This window comes from Taeniopygia guttata, chromosome 12 (assembly GCF_048771995.1).
Source record: "Taeniopygia guttata chromosome 12, bTaeGut7.mat, whole genome shotgun sequence".
Lineage (NCBI taxonomy): Eukaryota > Metazoa > Chordata > Aves > Passeriformes > Estrildidae > Taeniopygia > Taeniopygia guttata.
Genome location: NC_133037.1, coordinates 11,113,015 through 11,135,411, shown reverse-complemented (window position 1 = coordinate 11,135,411; position 22,397 = coordinate 11,113,015). Strand labels below are relative to the sequence as shown.

The following is a 22,397-nucleotide window of genomic DNA, read 5'->3' as shown; positions in this document are numbered from 1 at the left end:
AATAACAGCTATTTTTCAACAAGCCTTGACAATGTAGAAAGGTCTAAAACTTTCTACAGCTCTTGAGAAAACTGGCAATGACGTCAAGGAGGTCCCATTTCAATACTCATAGTGTAAGAGGCCACAGCAGGGCTCACCTGAGATCCATTTTGGTCTGCCAGCTTAACAAAGAGATGCATTTTGCTCAGCCACAATTTAGAGGGATACTGGATAGAACTTATGGGATGAAAAAAATATAATTCTTTCTGTTAAGGATAGCTAAAGAAGGAAGATAAAAATCCACAGGAAAATGGATTTTGTTCTACTCCTCACATAACAATGTTGGCCCTTCTTCTATTCCTGAGTGACCTGCAAGAAGGAGTAGAAGAAATGGATGTTTAATTTTATCCCTTTAGACCAGAAAAAATTTGCAACTTTCTAGATAGCAAAGCAGTTGCTCTTCTGTAAAGGGAAGGGAAAAACCTCAGTGCCTACACCTTTGTTGTTACCACTGAGATCATACCTCTGTCTCCAGGGTTTTAAAGCCTGTGGATCTGATTTTGCCACATATCACCTGAAGAAATATTAGAGTGCACATAGTACCTCTGAAATTAATAACTTCAACTACCAATATCAAAGAAGAAATATGATAAAGACAGATAAAAGCACTTTTAATCAGCATTTAGAATGGTCCATTCTGTTGGCTTACAAAGTTTTAGAATTAATTACAAATTTGGAAATTAAGGTGTGGCATTCAGTAGAACCGATTGCTCCTATTCCTTTGAAGAGTAGAAAAATAATCTGCTTCTTTTGCAGGGAACAAAACAAGATATGACCACTATCCCCACCGCTCCCTACCCCTACATGAAGGTCTTGGTGTTACTAAGAGGGAGAGGGGAACCTGGCAAAATGAGAGAATCCCAACTTCTCCAGATTTTTCTATATCTCTCCCAAAATTTGTAGCATTTAGCCGTTTTCCTTATTTTCCCCTAAATAAACCATTCTCCATCCCAGTTGTTCTCTCCTGTATGGAATTTCTTCCTTAAAACATGTTCACTTTAATGCTAAAGTTTATGGACTCGTGGGAGAAAGGGCAGGAAGTCAGGCTTTTGGGATAGGGTAAAAATGTAAAGGTCATTCACACACACACACATACTCTCTCTCACTCCAAAAATAATACACTATTTGACAGTTTCAGGATTCAGCATGTCCCACTGAAATTTGAAAGCTTATGTGAAACTAGGCTACGTCCTGTTACCTCAAACATTTAGTCTAGGAAAACAGCTCTCAAGTCTCCAGCTCCCACCTCGGGTATCGCATGACGTCTGTGCCAAACAGAAGACCTCAAACCAGGGGGCAAAAGAAATGTTGGTTAAATGAGTTGGTTAAACCTGGGGAATAACAGTTCACACTGTTAGTGATATTTTTTCTGGTTAGCTGGCTAGCGAAATATTAAATTATACTCAAAGCATCCATAGAATGAGCTGAGCAGGATGGTTGTAAAACCTACTTATGTTCCATCTGGTGGCCTGGACAAAGGAGGAAGAAGACTCATGCTTTGCAATTGAATTATTTTATCCTCCCTCTCTAATACATTAACTAGTTTAAAAAAATCACAGAAAATCATGTAAAATTTGAGGTTTTATATTTCCTCGTACTGATGCATCGCAACACAAGACACCAGCTATAAAAGATGATATACAATGTGGAAGTTTCGTTCTAAACTTCCCAGTAGTTCCACTTGTACTCTGCTCTTCCTGGGGAATAAACAATTAATCCTGTGTGGTCTAAAGGATTTTTGTTTATTTTCCCTCAACTGAATATCCTCTTTTGCCCCTTTTTAACTGCAGCTTCAGGACAATGCTCAGAGTGTATGGAATGAGTAAAACAATCAATACAATGAGCAATTCCAAATCTGGCACAGTTAAGTAATACCTGTGAGCAAATAAGAGGGAGAAGCCAGCCTTACATTTATCCAGCAAACTATTTTTTACTTTTATTTCTACTGAGAAATCCTCTTCTACTATAAACACAAACCCAAATAATTTTAATCACATTTTCTGCAGGTCAATATTAAAATTGTACCTTCATTGTGGCAGCAGATTTTATTTACTGAACAGCAATGGTCACTAGCAGACAGAAGTTTTAGGCTCTAAATTCTGAGTTTGAGACATCTTATTGCTGTAGACAAACAATTAACACTCTTTCTCATCCACTTTAAGAAGGAAAAATCCCTAATTAGTATTTCCAAAGTTAAAGAATCTTATGTAGCACATCTGATTTTTATAGACATAGAATATTTCTATCCTTCCTCCAAGTTACAGTGAAGATTAACAACAATTCTCTATTCTTACCATCTGCATTCCTGTATATTGAATTTCACCAAAAATAAATAAGCAAATATTATTAAATAGACTTTGAAATGCCACAATCTCAAAAACAGGTCTTGTTGCAACATCAAACAAGATAACATGGACCATATGGACAAGTTTCATTCTAAGTTAAAAAATTATTATTTCACCCTTTTGAGAAGGAGGGTCATACCTAGTCTGAACCCCTTGATAGCAACACCACTGCCTTCAGAGGTCTTACCAGACTTGCTAATTATTCTTCCAGAACTGGCAGAAACTTGAACTCTGACCAGACTTACCCACAGCACTTGCGGCAGTTTAATGCACTGGAGAAATCAAAGTTGTATATTTGCTCTTTTACAAAGGAAAAAGTCTGCAGCTCACTACCATTAGGTGTTTGTATTCTGCGACTAATATGACCCTGAAAGGATGTAGAGAGTCTAATGACATACACACTTTTCTAATTATTTAAAGAATAGCTCATATTTGTTAGCCAAAAATTCTTAGCTGAACAGTTGTACAGCAGGATACCCTTACAAAGGTGCTGAACCACACATGTGTGCAATTATATTGTAATTACAAATTTAAACTAGAGTATGTAAATATAAACTGACAGAACAATTAACAGAAAAAGAAAGCAACAATAAGCAAAGTCTTTTCTTTGCCAAATTACATTTATAACAAAACTAATGGAAGCTCTTGAACAAAGAGGGAATGAATAGCATGCACACGGTTCACTGGGCTTTTGCAAATTGAACCATAACTCCCATCCTCCCTAAAACTGGTCTCGGAGTTTGTGCTGTCACGGGACTGCCTTTGCAATTCCCCTGGCAGTGCACAGGAAAGCCAAGATGGCACCAGACATCAGTCCTGCCTCATACCACATTAATCCACTGGCTTTAAACACAGCAAACACAGACATGGCTTTATAATCATATAAAACTCTGTATATCTATTGAAGAGTCCCCTGTCTTTTTTTTTTTTTTTTGTGGGAGAAATCACAACATCTACAAAAAAAGAGAACTCACTTGAACTGTAGGCTCCCAGATCCCATCTAAAATTTCACTGTGAGTGATCTCCAAATTGAGCTTTTAAACCCCTGACGGAAGGTGCAGCAGAATTACCACCAAAGCCCAGTTCGGAGCTGGAGCAGCCTGGAAGCTGCAGCATCACAGACCTCCTGAAACACGGATGGTTCTGGGAGGCCCATTGCAATCGCCCGAAGCTCATTGGGGATACGTGCTGTGGGTGTAGCACAGCCTCAAATGCTTACAGGAAGGCTCTCAAGATGCAGAATAGAATTATTCTGCAGTTTCAGTGAACACTAGAAACTAATGAGCGACACCGAGCAGGTAAGAGACCATCCGCACTTTCCTTGGCAGGGGAGTTGGACTAGGTGGTCTCAAGTGGTCCCTTCCAACCTTAACGATTCTGTGAATCTTTGACAAAGTTTTAGAAAACACCCTTGGAAAGCCTAAGCTTATTTTTGTGAGCTAAAGCCAGCAGAGGTTTTGATAAGGCTCAGGGCTCCTGGCGCACTGTCAGCGGGTAAAGGGACAAGACAGCGAGCGAGGGACACCCAGCGCTCCCTCAGCCCCGGCGGCAGGATAAACGCTGGCTCCAGCACCAAATCGGATTGTGGAACGAAAGAAAGAAAGAAAGAAAGTGCTTATGTGCGGCAGGGCCGAGAAACCTGCGAGCAAGAACGAGCTGGTTCCCGCTGCGGAGAGCTCCGCTCGTCGCTCCCCAAACCGCCCTCGCCGATGCAGAGAATCGCAGGACCACTTAGGCTGGAAGAGACCTCCGAGATCCGAGTCCAGCCCATAACGGGTCATCACCTTTAACCAGAGCCTGGCACCGAGTGCCACGTCCGGTTTCCCTGAGCGCCTCCAGGGACAGCCACTCCGCCGCCTCCCTCCTTCCCGGCCCTACTCCTCCGCAGCGCCCGCGCCCGCCCGGACCGCCCGTGCGCGCCGCACGCGGAAACGGGCGGGCGGACCCTAAAACCGCGAGCCCAGGCGCTGACGGGCAGGCCCGGCGCCCAATGAGCGGCGGGAGCGCCGCGGCGGGGGCCAATGGCGGGCCGGGGGCGGGGCGCGCCGGCGCGCGCTGGAGCCGCGGTGAGGCGCGGGCCGCGTGCGAGGAGCCCTGGGCGGCCGGGCCGGAGCTGCCGCTGCCGCTGCCTTGCCCCGCCATGAAGATCGAGGAGGTGAAGAGCACCTCCAAAACACAGCGCATCGCTGCCCACAGCCATGTCAAGGGGCTGGGGCTGGACGAGAGCGGCGCCGCCAAGCCGGCGGGGGCCGGGCTGGTGGGGCAGGAGAATGCGCGGGAGGTGAGCGCGGGGCCGGGCCGGGCCGGGCAGGGGCGGCGGGCAGTGCCCGGCAGCGGGTGCGAGCCGTGCCCCGGTTCTGCTGCGCTCTGAGCCGCCGGCGGGGCGGCCGCGCTGGGCTGGCGCTGCTCCTGCTTCGCGTAGCGACGGTGACGGTCTCCCGGGTGCCGGCGTAGAAACTGGGGTGTTACAGGCAACAAAACCGAGCAAAAGTCAACGGGTTTGATGCGCGTAGGGATTGGAGCATCCGCTCCTGTGCGGTGGCCGGATAAAGCCATCATAGAATCACAGATTGGTTTGGATTGGAAGGGACCGTAAAGATGTTGTCTCGCTCCAGCCCCCTGCCGTGGGCAGGGACTCATCCCACCGGACCAGGTTGTTCAGAACCTCATCCAGCATGGCCCTGAAAGAAGCTCTGTAGGGGATCTGCGGCTCAGGCAGCGAAGATTAATGTCTTTACTTTCAAACCTCTGTCTGTGCTTGGGACAGCGAGAGGGAAGAGCAGTCGGGGCTCACAGATTGAGTTTCGTTTTCTGTGGTTTTTAATGTCTGTGTCAGATAAAATGAGTGTAGAACGTACGTTTTCCTGATATTTTATTTCTTTTTGTGTGCATGACATTGAAATCTTTACTTTTTGTAAAACCTGTTATTTCTAAATACTTTAAGTAATGTTGGAACAGAAGATACCATAGCAATACTTGTGTTAACAGTGTAAATACCTATTTAACTTACAGGCATGTGGGGTTATAGTGGAGCTAATCAAAAGCAAAAAAATGGCTGGCAGAGCAGTGCTGTTGGCAGGACCTCCTGGAACTGGCAAGGTATTATTTTTGTATTTTGTTAGAAAATAAAGTCTTTCCAAATCTGCTTTAATTTGTCAAAACTGTTTTAGGGTAGTGGTTACAAAGTGTTTTCATATACCAGAATTTTTTTTCAATCAATGTATTGATGTAATTTTCTGCTTGATATTTTTGCTTTTGTGGTATCATCGACACTGGCAGTACCCAGTGGTGTGTTCAGCATCTTTAATATGAAACCACCTCTTGTAGGTTACTAAATACATTAATAACAAGGGCTCTGAAAAAGTTTTAGAAGTTACTTTTGTATTAAAAGCTGGAAAAGTTTTTGCTTGGTTTATTTCTTTTCCTCCATGCTGTTTAGGCTTTTTGCATCTGTTTCAGGTGTCAAATTCAAATGGCCAGTATCATGTCTTCAGGGTTTTTTAAAGTCTTTGGCCAAGGTCACTGTGTTAGAGGAGGGTTGTTGTATGTGAGAAATATGTGTCAGACAGAATAGTCTTAAATTGGTCGGTGATGTGTGGAAGGTGATACAATGAGGAAAGTTAACTTTGTGCAAAAAGAATAATTTCTTAATTCTCTTCAAAATTAATGCCTGGGTTTTGTATTTCTTTTTTCCTTTTAAAGACTGCTTTGGCTTTAGCTATTGCTCAGGAACTAGGAAGCAAAGTTCCTTTTTGTCCTATGGTTGGAAGTGAGGTCTATTCCACTGAGATCAAGAAAACAGAAGTTCTCATGGAAAACTTCCGACGTGCAATTGGTAAGTTCCAGGAAAAGAAGAATGAAGCATTTGCATGATACTTTGCTTTTTCCCAGTCATCTAAAAAGGAAAAACGTTTCAGTGGTCAAGCCGTTTTCAGATTTTTGTATACTTATTTTCTTCAGTACTGATTCTAATTTAGTGAATCTCTTTCACACTTAGTGGAGTCGGGTTTTCTGTTTACAAACTTTTATTTAATTACTGTATTTTGGCTTATATTTCATCAAATTCTTCTCTCCTCTGCCAGATTCACCTCTCCATTTTGCCTGTGACTGAATAAAGCTGAAAGAAAAAACAATTTTTAATTTCTTACATTAGCAGAAATACTTGTAGACAGAAAAATGCTCCTCCTGTTTTTTGTTCTAGTGATTCCACTCTGCTAAATTAACAGACTTAATCAGGGGCTCCCAAACAGCAGCATTAGCCTGACTTACTATTCCACTGAGCACAGAGAAAGTTCCATGCCAACTAAATAAACACTGTAACTTAATGTCTCCCTCAATTCTATGATACATTTACAAGTTTGATGCAAATTGGTTTAATTTGCAATGCAAGCTCAGTAACTATCTAAAATCTCTTTACACAGCTGCTGCTGACAGCTGATAAATGCAGATAGAAGTGGCCCTTGTTTGTGTGAGGATTGGCTAAAGAGACCCCCGTTGATTTTAGTCCTGAATGTATTAACAGCAATTTTCCTGTTTCAGTACCATATTTCTTATTTGGCTTCATCTGGCAGCAGCAGGGTGAAGAAGTCTCTCAGTTCTTCAGTGAAGCAAAAGTATTCCATTGACTTTTATAAGAAAGCAACTTTCAGTAGTCTCTGGTCTCCTGGTTACCATGAAGCTGGCAGGGCCTGGGGGAGGGAAGCCTTAGTAGTCTGCAAAATTTCCTTGGTGTGATGAAGTTCCCTGTCAGAGGTTTAGAAACCTGAACCAGCAGGTGGAACTTAGGCCATCCATGTTGTCAGTTCTAGAGATAGCAGAGGTTTAACAGCCAGCTACATTGTTAGTTCCCTGCATTCCCTGAATGTCAATAGAGAGACACTTCTAAACAAATATTAGTGTTAATGAAAGATGGGACTTCTTTTATTCCTTTCTGTTGAATTCCATGTCACATTTTCCTAACACAGCCTTTATTGAATATATTTATCGGTGTAAAATAAAAATTCTCTGAATTATTTTAAAGGACTAGTAACCACCATTTCTTATAACTAAACACTTTCCAGTTGGGTTTTAATCTCAGGTTTTAGCTTCCCTACTTGGTAAAGAAATATTTTACAAGGGTGCATTTAAAAAAAAAATGATTCTGTGCAGTGTAGTTGGGTCTGGGTGCAAGGGAAGCTTCAGCTCACACGTCTGTCAGTACTTGAAAGTATTCATTTAGGTTTTATTGAGTTTTGTTTGTGTGTCTCCTTGGTAGCAAGTTCTGTGTACATTGTCATTGCTCGTATCATGCATTTTGCTTTCAAGGGGTTTAGCCACCTGAATTTTTAAAAATTATCAGAGATCTTAACATCAACTTTTTTATTTAATGGTTGGGTTTTTTTTTCTTGGAAACTACAGTCTGACTGGTTGGGATTTCTTTATAAGAAAGTAGGAGTTACTCTGAGTTTACATATTTTTTTTATTGTTGAGAGTCTTTTAATAACAGACTTGACATAGTCTCATGACCAAGTAGTGTTTGGAATGCATTAAAGAGTAAGAAACCTAAAAGGACAAGAGTGAGAAATGAGGAGATCAAATTTTTGTATGGGTCAAAAGAAATTTAACCTGGGGGAGGTTAATCCAGTATAGAGCTCATTAGCAGCTGGTGAGGATGATGATGGCAGCTAATGTTAAGAGCTCAGCTGCAGTAAAAAATAACTGCTGCATTAGCCACTTTGATGCTGTAATTGTTCCTTGTGTTGCCAAACTGTATCTGCCAATGAGTCAAGCAAGCTTGTTTAGCTCCATGGAGTGCTGTTGAACCAAAGCATGAAACAGCCCACAACTGCTGCCTTGGTTTTGTGTCTGATTTGGAAGTAGGAGATCTCTCTAAGAACTCTTCTGAGAATGAAGTTAGTAGTTGACACATACGTGTTCATTTGAAATCAAAGGATAATCAGCACCAAGTTCAAAGCATCAATTACCTTTGTGCAGATCACGTTCATCTGTAAATATTTTCTACAGACATTCCTCTAAAAGCACATTAGCCTGGATTAGAGGAAGGCTTCTGAAGCAAATCCCTGGGTTTGTCCTTGCTGACTTGGCTTTGACTTGTGTTGTGGAACAGAATGAGCACATGAACTGGATTCTTTCCAGGTGAAACGGAACTGGAAGATTCATTGCATGCTTATGCAGCATACAAGTCATACCCCAGACACAAACAGGCTGCCACATTTTCAGAGCAGGGTAGAGCTTGTGCTGGAAGTTTAAAGCAAAACAGAGGACAAGAAAAAGCTGGCCTAGTTTGTGGCAATAGCAGTTTCAGTGTGCAGATTCCCATATTGCTTCACTCATTGCTTATGAGCCCATGTGGTGCAGCCTTGTCTAGGTCAGTTTTTTAACTCAGAGGTTCATTAATTTCTGTCTGGTGTTTTGGCATTCCTGAAAAACATTTTAAAAATTACTGAAATTAACTTTGTAGACAATTTTTTATCTCATCTTAAGTAAGAGAAAGCAAACATTTCTTACCAAGAATTTGTCATGTTATTCACAGTTAGGCTGTTTCTCACATTTCAGATCCTGGTCTGAATTTGGGCCCAGTAGAGGGAGACAGACTCGTATTTGTCAGTTCTTTATAGCCTCTATCAGCAGCTCAAAATTACTGGTGAAGTGTCTGATCTATTTCAAAGCAAAATGAAAAGTTACAGAACAAGCAAAGGTTTCTAAAGTCACAATACCCTCAGACAGGCAGGATGACTTCCTTGTATCCTGTTACAGCCCATTCATTATTTTTGGTATGGCATGTGTGTCTCATAAAATTCTTCATGGAGTTTCTTCAGATGTGGATTCTTTGAACTTCTGTGTAGTTAGAACATACATAATTGAAGTGGTGGTGATAGTGGGTTTACTTTGAAACAGTCTGCCTGTAAATGTCTTCAGCTCTATATTATTTATCAATTTAAAATAATCTAGTTAATTATAGAAATCATGACTATAACAGAAGATAGCCAGGTATTCTGATGATTGCTTGGCTGTCTGAAAAATAACAAAATGAGGATGTAATTTACAGCTATTTTGAAGTAGTTTTAAATTTGCATTGTAGCGGTTTCTGCTAAATTTTATCTAGCTCACCTTTTGCTGTTAATTGGAAAAATATTTGAAATATACATAAACCCTTTAGTAATTTTATGATGTTCTAGCACAATACCTGTTTAATCAATTTATGTTGTGTTTTTAACTCAGTTGCTAAAATAGAAAGTTTTTTATTAAGTTTTTTTTTCTTCTATATTTTTGTTAACTTTTCAGGCCTTTTTTGATGGTCCAAAAATTGTGTAAATCTCATATTAATGTCACTAGTTTCAGAAGATGGTCTGTGTTTCTGGCTTTAGCAGAGGGAGCAAATCAAGCAAATTTCCTCTTTGTGGGAGGGAAAAGAGACAGAGGATCCTAACATTTGCTTCAAGAACTAATAATAAGGAATAGAAGAAAGTAATTTCTAGAAGTTTAATAAACCATTTAGCAAGTCAGAACTTGGGCTGAGCTTTCATTCTAATGCACAGGGCCGATAGTCTCACTTCATATTGAAGAAGAGAATAATAATTAATCTTTCTGTCTTTAAAAGTAAAACATTTCCATGAAATGCAGGGCACCCTAACAATATATTACATTTTTTTGACAATAAAGCAGCAGGCTCATAAGTGTATACTGAAGCTATTTAAAATAATTTCTTGCAGGTTTGAGGATTAAAGAAACCAAGGAAGTTTATGAAGGAGAAGTGACAGAACTAACTCCCTGTGAGACGGAGAATCCTATGGGGGGATATGGCAAAACCATCAGCCACGTAATTATAGGACTCAAAACTGCAAAGGGAACCAAACAGTTGAAGGTATGTGTGGTAGAGTCTCAGAGATTTCCTGAAGTATTTTGGGTTTACAGCTTCTGTTTTTAGCACTTCTTATTTCCATTTCAAGCTCTTGATCCACTCTGACAAGTGGGGCTGCCAGGAGGCTGCTTTCTTTGACTAGACAACTTTATGCTGACTGTTTATCTGCTTTATGTAGAATATTTAGATATTGGTGTTGTGTCTTACTAATTGAAATAGGAGATAAACCCATCATCACTTGGTTAGCAGATGCTATTTCTCTGTTTGTCAGCACTCACCTGTATGTCTTCAAGGAGTTAAAAGTGAGTTTTATTAGGAAGAGATCCTGATGCAATTTTGTAAATGACAAGTACCACAAAAAATGGGCTGAGTTGGCAATCTGAGCTTTGTTCTGTTTCAGTCTGTGATACACTCTGACCCTGCCTATAAATTAATGTTCATGGTAATAAACATATGAGAAAGGCCTTGTTTAGTTTTGTTTTCGTGATTGTCAGGAACCAAATTTTTGAGGATGGCTTGGGAAATATTGCCTGTTTAAATATAAATTATTCTTTCTGTCACATCTTTTCTTTCTACATGGGGTGTCATGCTCTAGTGAATATTTGATAGAGAACTGGAAATTGAGCTGGTGTGTTGCCAGCTCAGGCCCACTTTCCTTTTGTTTTCTTGTCTCCATTCAATTTCCCTGTCAGACTTGGAGAGAACTAAAAGCTGTCTCTGTTGTTAAGTATCATCTTTCATTTGTTCACTCTGAAAACAAGGAAATGAAGAGCAAAAGTGAATAAACATGTACCAGGAGAAACAAAGGCATCTAATATATTCCACACCCACTCTCCCTCACAGAGCTCCACAGAGGATAAGGACTCAAGAAATCATTGATTTATATATTCAATGCTATAGCCAGAATTTTTTATAAAAGTTTTCCTAGAAAGCTAGAGAACTACTGTTTCTTATGTATAAATACATTGTCATATTACTCAGAGGTATGCTTTGTAGCTGGTACCATTATGTTTCTGGCACTGACATTTCCTTTTGGATAGCAGATTTTTTTGTAAGACAGTAAGTTCTGTCTGTCATCCAGATTTATTTGGTATCCTTACTCCAAACGTTACAGCTTTATAAAATCCTAGAGGTATTGTCAGGGTGAGTTGCAGTTTAATTTCGTCTGATGGGAATGAGCTTCAAACTGAGTTTCTTTACCTTGATTACCATAACAATATGGAGCTACTTTGATCAACTGTGCTGTTTGCTTGTCTGCAGCTGGACCCCAGCATTTTTGAGAGCTTGCAGAAGGAGCGAGTGGAAACTGGTGACGTTATTTATATTGAAGCAAACAGTGGAGCTGTCAAGGTAAAAGAAAAATTCTGTACTTTTATGCAGGTGTATGTTTTTTGCAGACCTTTCTCTGCCTTTGTCAAAAGACTCTGATTTATTAACCTTAAATGGCATGATATGGTTACATGGAAATTTTTAAAAAGAGCCCAGTGCTTTCCTTATCGGGAGAGAAAAGTCTCTTTTGCACCCAAAGGATGTGGAGATCTGGCTCACAATTAAGGTCATCTGGCAAGGAAGCTATCACTGATGCTGTCTGGATGAGTTTTCTTTTCTGTAAGATCAAGGCATTTCTAAGGGAAGAGAGGAAGAACCAAACAACTTTAGTCATTTTCAGGCTGACATGTGCAGCGTATTTAATCTTTCTTTTATCGCTCTGATATTTTCTCCACAAGATATATGCATGTAGAAGGGAATACTGCATTAGTTAGCATTCTTTTCATATCTGATTCAGAAAGTGTATGGTGATACATGCTGTTTAATGGATGAGCATAATATTTTCTATCATAATAAATCACCCACCTACAAAGGAGGTTGTCCCAATCTCTGGGTAATCTGCTGGATTTGTCCTTTAGCAAGAATTGCCCACAGTAAAAGAAGGGGAGAGAGGAGTAGAATATTGTTCCCACTGAAAATATCAGGTGTTTCTCAACAGAGTTTTTGAGCTTTGATCAGCAGATAGGGTGTGCCTGTTGCTAAGCAGGGAGTGGGATGTCTGAATTGTCAGCTGAAGCTTGTCAGAACTAGAATTGTGAACTAACCATGTTATCAAATTCATGTCACTCAAGGTTTTGGCACTGAAATTAATTCTATACCTGACTTTCTCTTTTTTGTTCCTCAGAGGCAAGGCAGGTGTGATATCTATGCTACAGAATTTGACCTTGAAGCTGAAGAGTATGTTCCCTTGCCAAAAGGTGATGTGCACAAGAAAAAGGAAATTATTCAGGATGTCACCCTGCATGACTTGGATGTGGCCAATGCTCGACCTCAGGTATCTGACTTCACAAATGAAGTCTTTACAGAAAAATTATTTCAGCTAGATGTGATGTTACCAGAATAATTGAAATGTAGGAAGTTGAGGTAGCTCACCCTCAAAGATTCCACTGTAGGAAAAGCAGTAGGTGCTACACCGGGAAGGCCAGTCTGGCTGTCCTCAGGGAGGTCATGCTACAGCTGGCTGCCTCAGGGCCCTGCTGTGGAGGTTAAAGAAGTTAAAGCAGTTGCTTCCATAGAATTCATGCACCTGGTCATGGAATACTGGTCAGCATTACACTCCTAGCACTACAGAGAACAGTGTGGGAGTTGTAAAACAGCTTCCTCACAGGTATTGGGATCCACCACCTTCACAGTTAATGCAAAATCTAAACTCTGCTCTCTTCACTCCACCGCTGTGCCCCATCACCTTCAGAAGAGCCTTGTGGGCTGTCGCCTCTGACCAGAAAAAGAGATTATTGCTTTCTCTCTATAAGGAAAGCTGCCTCCTGTATCCTGTAGGAAAGCAACAGCCAGACCTGTATCATTTCATTTAATGGAAGTTCTGAATGCATATAATATATTCTCTGTGTTTATGCTTTTATAACCCTGAAATGGAAACTGCAAGGACTGTGATAAAAGGTGTACTAAGTATTTTTGACTGCTGTGGATTCTGTTGATATTCTTACTTATTTCAGAAATGTTTTATAGCCACCTGTTAAACTTCTTTGTGAATTTCCATAGAGCTCTGCATGTATTGCAGCAAAAACCCCCAGAAAACAGAATTACTCCTTGCCATGTCTTCACATAAATCCACTCTTGATGTAGAATATTTAGATATTGGTGTCAAAAGCAGAAGTCACTAACAAGTTTAAAGGCTGGAATACCTACAGTAAAACAATACAACTCTTTAACTTACTCAATTTCAAAATAAACCTCTTCATTTACAAAAAAAAATGTTTATAAAAATCATGGTATTAAAAAGTTATATAAAATTTAGAATAATTCTTCCTCTGTTGACGGGCTGAACACCTACTGTGCATGCAGGCAATCCAAGTCTCTGTGTTCCCTGACAATTTCATTCCTGAAGAGTTCCTCTGTGACAGTTTTTTCAAGAGAGGATAGCTCATTTTGTTTTTTTATGCTCTTCAAATGAGCAAGGATGATGGGGTAGCTAGGTGGTTATATTTAAACTACTCCTGTGGTGAGGTGACCTAAACTTTGACAGATTATCAAAGACTACTGCTATAAAGTATTAAGTTAACTCTAAGAAACAACTTCTTTAACCAGTCCCTGATCAATAAAATTCCCAAGGTGTGTGCATACTACATGACCTCAAAGCTGATCTGTCACTTTCTTTTCCTAGGGAGGACAAGACATCCTTTCTATGATGGGACAGTTGATGAAACCTAAGAAAACTGAAATTACTGGTACGAAACCTGTATGGCATTTTGAGATTATATAATCTACGTGTTTTCCAGTTAGAAAAGGATTAAAAATAGAGTTACTATATTTAAATTAATGCCTACATAATACATATTCACAAATACTCAGTTTTCCAGAAGCAGTGACACAGTTGCTAGAATTGCAATGGCTGGAGACAGTACAAGTTACTGATTCATGCATGTAGCGGTAAAATGTATCCAGAGCTCTGCACCCATATTCCTGGGGAGAGGTCAGAACGGTTGTGCTTATCCTACAACTTTCCTGCCACAGCGTGAGGTTCAGGCTTTCAAGGAGCCAAATTGAATACAGCAGTAATAAACAAATTCTAAAAAGTGATGTAGCAATCATACTGAATTTTGGTGGAGAAGAAGAATGGCACCTCTCTAACAACTGTCTAAGGACATGATACTCCACATGCACTGCTGCTCTTCCCACCTGCAGGTCTTTAGAGGAAACAGTATCTACAGACAGATCTGCTCTCCTTTTTGCTGTGGAAGAAATGATGCTTCACTAAGTTACTATCTAAATTTAAATCAGAATCTGTTTGAATACCTAACTGAATGGTCATCAAGTATTTTTCTGTTCCAGAGGTTGCTTTGCTTATTCTAATACCAGATATATTGATGTAACATCCGGCATAGCTTTGAGAGCAGTAGGTTCACAGAAATTTATGTAGCCTTTATTTTATTTTATTTTTTGGTTAAACACATCTTCTTTGCTGAAATAGAGTAGCAAGATTTCATTCTTTCAGTGGTGTTCTTTTCAGCCATGCTTGACAACTTCAGTAAGTTTTGTGTTTAAAATGAGGCTTGACTTGACTTCTCCACCTCTACCAAACTCCACAAACCTACAACAATCAATTTTTCACCTGTGAGTATTTCAGTTAGAAATACTTGGTTGCACAAACATCTCTCCAACACAGTTTGCAAATGTCACAAAACTTTATAGAGTCACTGGTATTTTCCTTGTGGCAGTAAGATACCAAACCATGGAAAAGTTCAAGGAGAATTTTCGTTGCTTCAATACTTACTCTCTGACCTGTAGCTGACTAGCAGAACAACCAACAGTTTCTTTTTGTTCTCAGATAAACTTCGAGGAGAGATAAATAAGGTGGTGAACAAATACATCGATCAAGGCATTGCAGAGCTGGTGCCAGGTGTGCTCTTTGTGGATGAGGTTCACATGCTGGATATTGAGTGTTTCACATACCTGCACCGAGCACTGGAATCTTCTATTTCCCCCATTGTCATCTTTGCTTCCAACCGAGGAAACTGCATTATCAGGTATGATGTCTAAACTTGAATTTGTCAGTTTGCACTTTTCCAAAAACCTTGGAATTACCCGTGTCAGTAGAGTTACAATCTTTGAAGGCTTTTGTCTCTGACACTGACACCTGTGATAATCCTCTGCATGAGTTGCAAGCTGCACTGGTGCTTGAGAACTGCTCATGAGCTTCATGATGGGACAAGCACTTAACACCAGGCTGACTGGAATTCCTCCTTTCCTCCAGCACATCTCTTCCTCCTCTATCAGTCTCTGAATTGTTTCACTCCTGGGTGATCTGTGACAGTTACCATTCTCATTGTATACCTCAATACATCTGTTACGTGCACATTAGGGACATCAAAAGCACCAGAGCTACTAACCTCTAATACCATTGTTTCCTGCTTCTGGATTATTTTGCTGCTTGCTATCCTAATTCCATCAGACTTCAGCTTCTTGTTCATACTGGTAAAGTGTGTCACAATTCAGCCTCTCCCTTTTCCTGCTATGTTGGTCTGGCGTTTTGTGATTCTTCAATCTTTTCAACCAACTCGTTTTTCATTTCCACCTCACTTTGATATTTTGCACCCACAAAACGCATTCTTAGCATGTTCAGTAAAAGTTCTCTCCTCTTTCAGAGTATTCTGTAACTTCTACTAGTTTGTGGTCTAGGTCTAATTATGTCTAAACAAGCTGTCATTAACAATGATTGCTGCTGTTTGAATTGATTTAATTCAGCTGTATAACCAGCTTTTCTTTTCCCTCACAATGGCTCATCTGGTATTAATCTTTCTCTGTTTGCATTGCTTAGAAGTGAGAATGATAAGCCCTTCAAAAATGTTTAAGATGGACATTACTGCACTCTCTTTGCAAAGATATAAAAAAGCTGTCTTGTAAAAGTAAAGGAAGTAGACCTCTGTCAGCATGGATTCACTGAAAAAAAAGCTGTGATTTTAGAAAGGAGATTTTCCATACAGTAGTGACATCTAATACTGGAGATCCATGGCCAGAGCTGCAGCTACCTAAATACCAGCACTTCACTGGTTTTACTACCATCTGTGTAATTCTCGTAAATTAAATCAGAAGTCTTGGGAAGCCAAGAGTGCATGTGTCTGCAGGCTTTGCTGTTGTGTGTTGTATGTCAAACAAATAAAATGCTTGGGGATCTAGATCCTGCCTCTACCCTTCATAGAGAGACCTAAACCTCTCAGTTTGCTGGATTGCAGGCAGGGAATGTAAACCACTGAAGTACTCACTGGAGGGACTGGGGAGAGAATGGCTTGCTCAGCAACAGGGGATATTCTCCAAATGGATAACAGTATATATAATTTCTGCTGATACTGCTAAACAACTTAGTAAGAATGATTTGTTCCTTGCTAGAAGATACCTTAGAACATTAGATAAGGCTGTATTGTGAGATACAATACAAGAAAGCACCTCGCACTATATTTGAGAGGCATGTTTAAGAGCTCCAGCAACAGTGTTTGTTTCCCTGGGGCTGTCTGGAATGAACCTTAGACCAGAATGTTTCCTCTCTGACCCAGGGGGTGTGTGTCTCTGTGGACACACAATTGTAAACTAGTCTAGTCACTCTTTACTGATTTTACCCAAATCAATGTACTGAGCTCACAGCAGTGTCTGCTTTCTTTCTGTTTGGTTTCTCCTCTAGAGGCACAGAGGATATTGTGTCTCCTCATGGAATACCACTGGACCTGCTGGATCGAGTCATGATTATCCGAACCATGCTCTATACTCCCCAAGAAATGAAGCAGGTACACACAGGATTTTAAAGAGCTTGTTACAAGTCCCCAAAGTTGTGCACAGCTTCTGCCTAGTCTGTTACTGTAGAGATGTTTGACTCTGTGGTCACCAGGGCTTGTGCCAGAAAGCTTCCTGCTTGTTAAAAGCCTGCCTCTCTAGGAGTTAATACTGTGAGCTGGTTAAAACTGTGCACACAACTTCTCTGACTCCCAGCCACTGAGGATTTGCTAGGCACAGGTGGAGCTGAAAGTGGCACCTCACTTGCAGGAAGGGATGAATTATTAGCTGAAGCAATCTCTTGCACAGATGTGCTTTCCAGCAGGTAGTGCTTTTTCAGTTGGTATAAGATGAAGTGTCACATGATGGGATTTTCTGTCCCAGACCTCAGGCTTTTCCCTGACATGAGAGGAATTGAGGAATACAACCTTATGTGCTGCATTTTTGCCTTTGTGCCCTGTATTGTAGCTTTAACCTACTGGGGCTGTCTCCTGAAATGGGGAGAATTTTTATGCTCCTAGTTAAGTTTGGAAATGTAAGCAGAGAAAGCGTTGCAGAGATATCCTTCCAAATGCCTGGAAGTTTTCCTGTGGGGCGATCACAGTGTATTACAGTGTATTGTATATTGATTATAATGCTTGATGCCATTATGATGCATTGTGTCAAAGATCCCCCCTGGTTAGCCTCTCAGTGCTGGGAAGTGACACAATGCAGAAGACATTAGGGTTTACCATGTCGATTCTTTCTATTATTTAAGAGATAGTGTCAGTGGAGGAGAGTGTTATGCCAGATAATGGTCTCCTGCTGCTGGAAAAGTGCCAAGGTGACATGGATGCATTTATGGAACAGAGGCAAAGCTTCATTTCACTTGGTTTGAGGAGCTTTTCATGGATGATGTCCTGAGCTGTTCTCAGGATGATTTTTTTGGTACCTAAAGGACACTTTGAAGCATTCGTGGTGTAGATTGCAGTAGAAGCAGCCCAGTGATTTAAAATTACAATTAGGTTTAGTCTGCAAAACAAATATTCATGTGTGACTTTTACTCAACCTGGGGGTATTAAAGACTGTTGGATTTTCCTGTAGTGTGAGTGAATTCTGTGTAGTTAGTGCTGTATTACCATGCAGGTAAGAAACTTTCTCACTGCGGATGTTCAGAAGAGCTGGATAAGTGCTGGGATTTCCACCCTCCCCAGGACTGAAGGAAAGGAAGTGTTCACAGTAGCATTGAGTTCAGACATTTAGAATCATGTTCCCACAGTCAAATCTCATCTTCCCTTAAATTAAGGCTTTGGAGTGGCAGCTTCTCATGGGAGAAGAGGAGGAGCTATTACAATTAACTTCAGCTTCTAACTAAGTATGGTTGGGGTGGGGGTAAAAACAAGGCATAAGTATAATCTCTATTCTTGCTCTCATTTGTCTTTTGTAAGAAGTTTCTGGTGCTGAGTCTGTGTGATACTCTTTGCCTTCACAATTGACTCCTTTATCAGCACAGAATCTGGTCATATATGTACTGGAAGTCTGTTCATAGCCAGTTCAAAATATTTTTTTTGTGTGTGTGTTGATAAAGTAGAAATCCATTGTGAAGTGCTGCTCTTAGACAAGACACACGGTAACCTTAGTGCAACCAGAATAGGTAAAAAATTCACTTTTATGCTTATTCTAGTCAGGTGGTGTTGTAATCAAACTTTTTTGCATATGTGTCTCCTGTTGGATATTTAAAGGTTATAACTGAGATGTTTTAATGCTCCTAATGTATTTCACCTGATAAACACTTGTTTTCCTATTCCATAGTAAATGCATATGTGGTAGATTAATGGCTTGGGCCCTAGTCCTTGGGTAATGTTCCACCAGGTTACTAAAGTTATTGTAAAAAACATTGTTAAAGATGTGGCATTCAAAACCTTGTTTGTAGCAGAGGAAGAACAAAGTAGCAGTGTTTGAATGAAGGGAAGGGGATGTCTAGGTGATCTACAGGTAAAAAAATCTTCAACCTGAAATGGCAATTGGCAGCAGCATTGCCAATATTTAGTGCACATATCTTAGCCCCAACTTTCTTCCATTTTAAGCCCCTCTCTCTTACTCTGCTCCCTGAGCGCATTTTTATGGCTTTAATTTAAACGAGTGCTGCTTGATATCTTGTTTACAAAGCTGCCAAAGTGAAAAATACCTGTATTATATGAGGCTTGCAGTTCCAGAGTTATCTCTGCACTACAACACAACATCATTATCCAGTCTGCCCCTTATCACTCAGCTGGTAATACAGACTACCGAGAGACTTGTGCCACTTTTGTTACAGCTTTATATGCTCAGGCTTATTGGTGATATCTTCCTCTCCAACTTTGTAAAGATCTTCAAACTGGTACAAGCCTGAGACTGTTCTTGAAAGATCAGATTCTTCTTAGTGATTTTTTTTTCTTCTTGAAGGAATAGGTGAATCATAGAAAGTAACTTTTTGATTTATTTTACTATCTTCTTGTCAATTGAATAAAAAGTGTGTTGAGAGCTGTTAAGGAAAGGGTGTAGCTTTCTGTAGGGCTTTTTGGAGGGCTCTGCTGTATCTGCAGTGATACACTGCAGAATTCAGTAACTGGTGTAGCTATCCAGAAGCCTCCAGCTGCCACTAACTTCTAACATACATTTTCCATTTTCTTATATAGGTTTTCACATTCTGCTTCTTATTAGTAGATAGGTTTTGCTAAGTGTGCAGAGTTACCATGAAGGGTTAGCAGTCCAGATGTGTTACTTTACCCTCCTTGTGTGATAACAGTTTTTTAACACTATATTTGCCTGTTCAAAGACATAGAATTCTACAAATTCTGGTTTAGTGATAAGTTACATAAGGGTAACTCTCCACACCATCTTGTCTTGTAGCATGTCTCATCTCTAAGCTGATAGTTTACAGATACCAAGTTAAGTGATTTAGCATGTTAATTCTTTGGGGACATACCTCACTTACTCTTCCCAACAGATCACAAAACTTCGTGCTCAGACAGAAGGGATTAATATCAGTGAAGAAGCTCTAAACCACTTAGGGGAAATTGGCACCAAGACAACCCTAAGGTAAGTTGGGCAGTTTTCTATTCAGCATGACTGGGTCTAAAGCCACTGTAGGATAACTCACTGTTGGAAGCAGACAAAGCTCTCCTTTACAATGTCATGGTCTGTTAACAATTGTTAAAAAGAGTGGTAATGCTTCTCTTTTCTTCTTTAAAGAATGAATGTGCTGGAGTGCTTGCTGCCTTTCTCATACTGCTGGTAGAGCTGTGTTTCCTAGCAAATGTCCCACCTCTCTGTATCATCAGTTCCCTGGGATGCACTGAATTGTAATTACTCATCTGCCTCTGTTTGATCACAGGTATGCTGTGCAGTTGCTGACCCCAGCTAACCTGCTTGCCAAGATTAATGGGAAAGACAGCATTGAGAAAGAGCATATTGAAGAAATAAATGAACTTTTCTATGATGCTAAATCCTCAGCAAAAATCTTGGCTGATCAACAGGAGAAGTACATGAAATGAAAAGCTTATCATGTTCCATGCTTTGAAGTAGCTTTAACCCTTAGCCAGAGCTGGCTTAGTATTGAATGAGAAATGTTAATGGTTTGTCTCTTTTGGGACTGGAGAATATTTAAATGTTGGACTGCTTTGTCAGGCCAGAATTAACTGTCGACTGTTCCTGTTTCATTATCAACAATAAGATGCTCCATGGTTTGTGTGTAACATCTTAGTCTCCCTTTTATCAATATATGTGACATTAGTAGCTCTTGGCCCATCAGTTTTGTCTTTAGATTTCATTACAGAAGAGCTCCAACTGAAGCTGATGCTTAAGAACAGTCTATTTTCTTTATGAATCCGGTTTTAAAATAGTTTCCTTTTACAGATGATAACGTTTTGGTTTTGAATCAAAGTTTGTCTGAAGTGCTTTATAATAAAACATGTCAAGAATATTGGAAGTGCATGTGTGTTCACTATGGCTGTTGACCTAACAGTCAAAATAAATTGGAATTAAAGCCAAATATGAGTGAAATGGATCTGCAACATAAAAATAGATTGCAGCAGAGAGAGAGACTGGGACCTTTTGGAAATGTTTACTTCTTTGTAGGCTTTGGGTTTTATTTTCTGAAGATTTCCTTAGAGAGTGCAGAAATACATGATGTCTTAGCTCTATTTAAAGCCTTTCCCCCAGAGAAACAAATTTTTCTTGGGTTTTCCTAAAGCAGATAGAAAAAAAAAAATTCCATCACAATTAACTATTTTTTGCACTATCCCCACTTTCTTGATCGCTCAGAAGCAGGAAGAATTTTCAAACTAAAACAAATCCCTCTCTGCACAGTTTGGATGAACTTCAGCTTAGTCTCATGTTCACAGCTGTGTGAAGCATAGATACCTGATTGCTTCACAGCACTTCGAGGTTAAATGATTCATGATTTAGATCCCTGTAACACTGAAATACAAATCTGTAACCACATAAATGGATGTATTGGAGAAAAAATGTAGAACCCTTATCAAGTGCCTAACCTCACATTCCTTATTAGACCCTTAGGGATTTAAGGCTGTGTGCACTATTTAAATAAGCATTTCTTGGGGTAGGGTGGGAAAAATAGTAACTTATCACAGGAGGCAAGGTTTAAATGTCCTTTTTAGCATCTGCAAAGTGAAGAGGATGAGTTTTCAATTAGCTCATCAAAATTTTAATCTGTGTTCCTGAATGAGACACTGCCTCACAAATACCAAACATACTCAGCTTTCCATGAGTCCTTCACAGGAAGTCAGTGGTTCCTCATGTGGGGAGAATCTCAGTAATGGCAAATTAGGCAGACACAGGCCTTTGGTGGGTTTTATTGTTTTGTTTTTAAGGGTGGAATCTACCTCTGGTATTCATTTTGCTTTCCTAAGAGGTTTTCTTCCAAGATGTCATGATAGTTAAAGAAGCTAAAATTATCACAAAGCCATAGCATGCACATTTGTTTGAAATAATTTATATGGGTTAATTGATACATACCAAATGTAACAAAGCTCCCTTGTTAAATCAGGGAATTCTGCCTGCTAAAACATGCAGGAGCTCAGTTATCATCTCCTTGGGGAGGGAGTCCAGGTGCTAAAAATCTCTGTCCTCACCCCTTTATGCTCTAGAGGCTTGTCTCTTCCTTGTGCTGAAGTGCTGTTAGTGGAAATTGCTAATGATTTTTCAGCTCCAGTAACTGTGGACTGTACAGCAGAGTCAGCTGGGGAGAAAAAAATAGAGCTGGAAGGAAGCTGGGTGGTTTGGATTAAATAATGTTTTGATCATATTCTACCATCTCAGTCATGTAAAAACCTGTCCCATTCTTCAAAGTAAAATTCAGTACTCTTGTCAGCCAGCCCTAATTAGCTTTTGTACTTTAA

General features: G+C 40.1%; 1 protein-coding gene across 1 annotated transcript; it reads left to right on the top strand.

The window, feature by feature from the left end:
- The first annotated feature begins 4,408 nt into the window (after positions 1-4,408).
- On the top strand, positions 4,409-20,959 carry RUVBL1 (RuvB like AAA ATPase 1). The gene is made up of 11 exons (XM_041718760.2): positions 4,409-4,665; positions 5,397-5,483; positions 6,087-6,219; positions 10,097-10,248; positions 11,506-11,595; positions 12,419-12,568; positions 13,916-13,979; positions 15,080-15,278; positions 16,928-17,030; positions 19,985-20,076; positions 20,372-20,959. Exons 1-11 carry the CDS (start codon positions 4,525-4,527, stop codon positions 20,529-20,531), a joined length of 1,371 nt encoding a protein of 456 aa, XP_041574694.1. The 5' UTR covers positions 4,409-4,524; the 3' UTR covers positions 20,532-20,959.
- The last annotated feature ends 1,438 nt before the right edge of the window (positions 20,960-22,397 follow it).

Bases quoted from the DNA above. Each gene is read 5' to 3' on its own strand.
- RUVBL1 (XM_041718760.2), top strand. From the start codon at position 4,525: ATGAAGATCGAGGAGGTGAAGAGCACCTCCAAAACACAGCGCATCGCT. The intron at 10,249-11,505 runs GTATGTGTGGTA...GCTTGTCTGCAG, and splicing joins AGGGAACCAAACAGTTGAAG to CTGGACCCCAGCATTTTTGA. The intron at 20,077-20,371 runs GTAAGTTGGGCA...GTTTGATCACAG, and splicing joins GGCACCAAGACAACCCTAAG to GTATGCTGTGCAGTTGCTGA.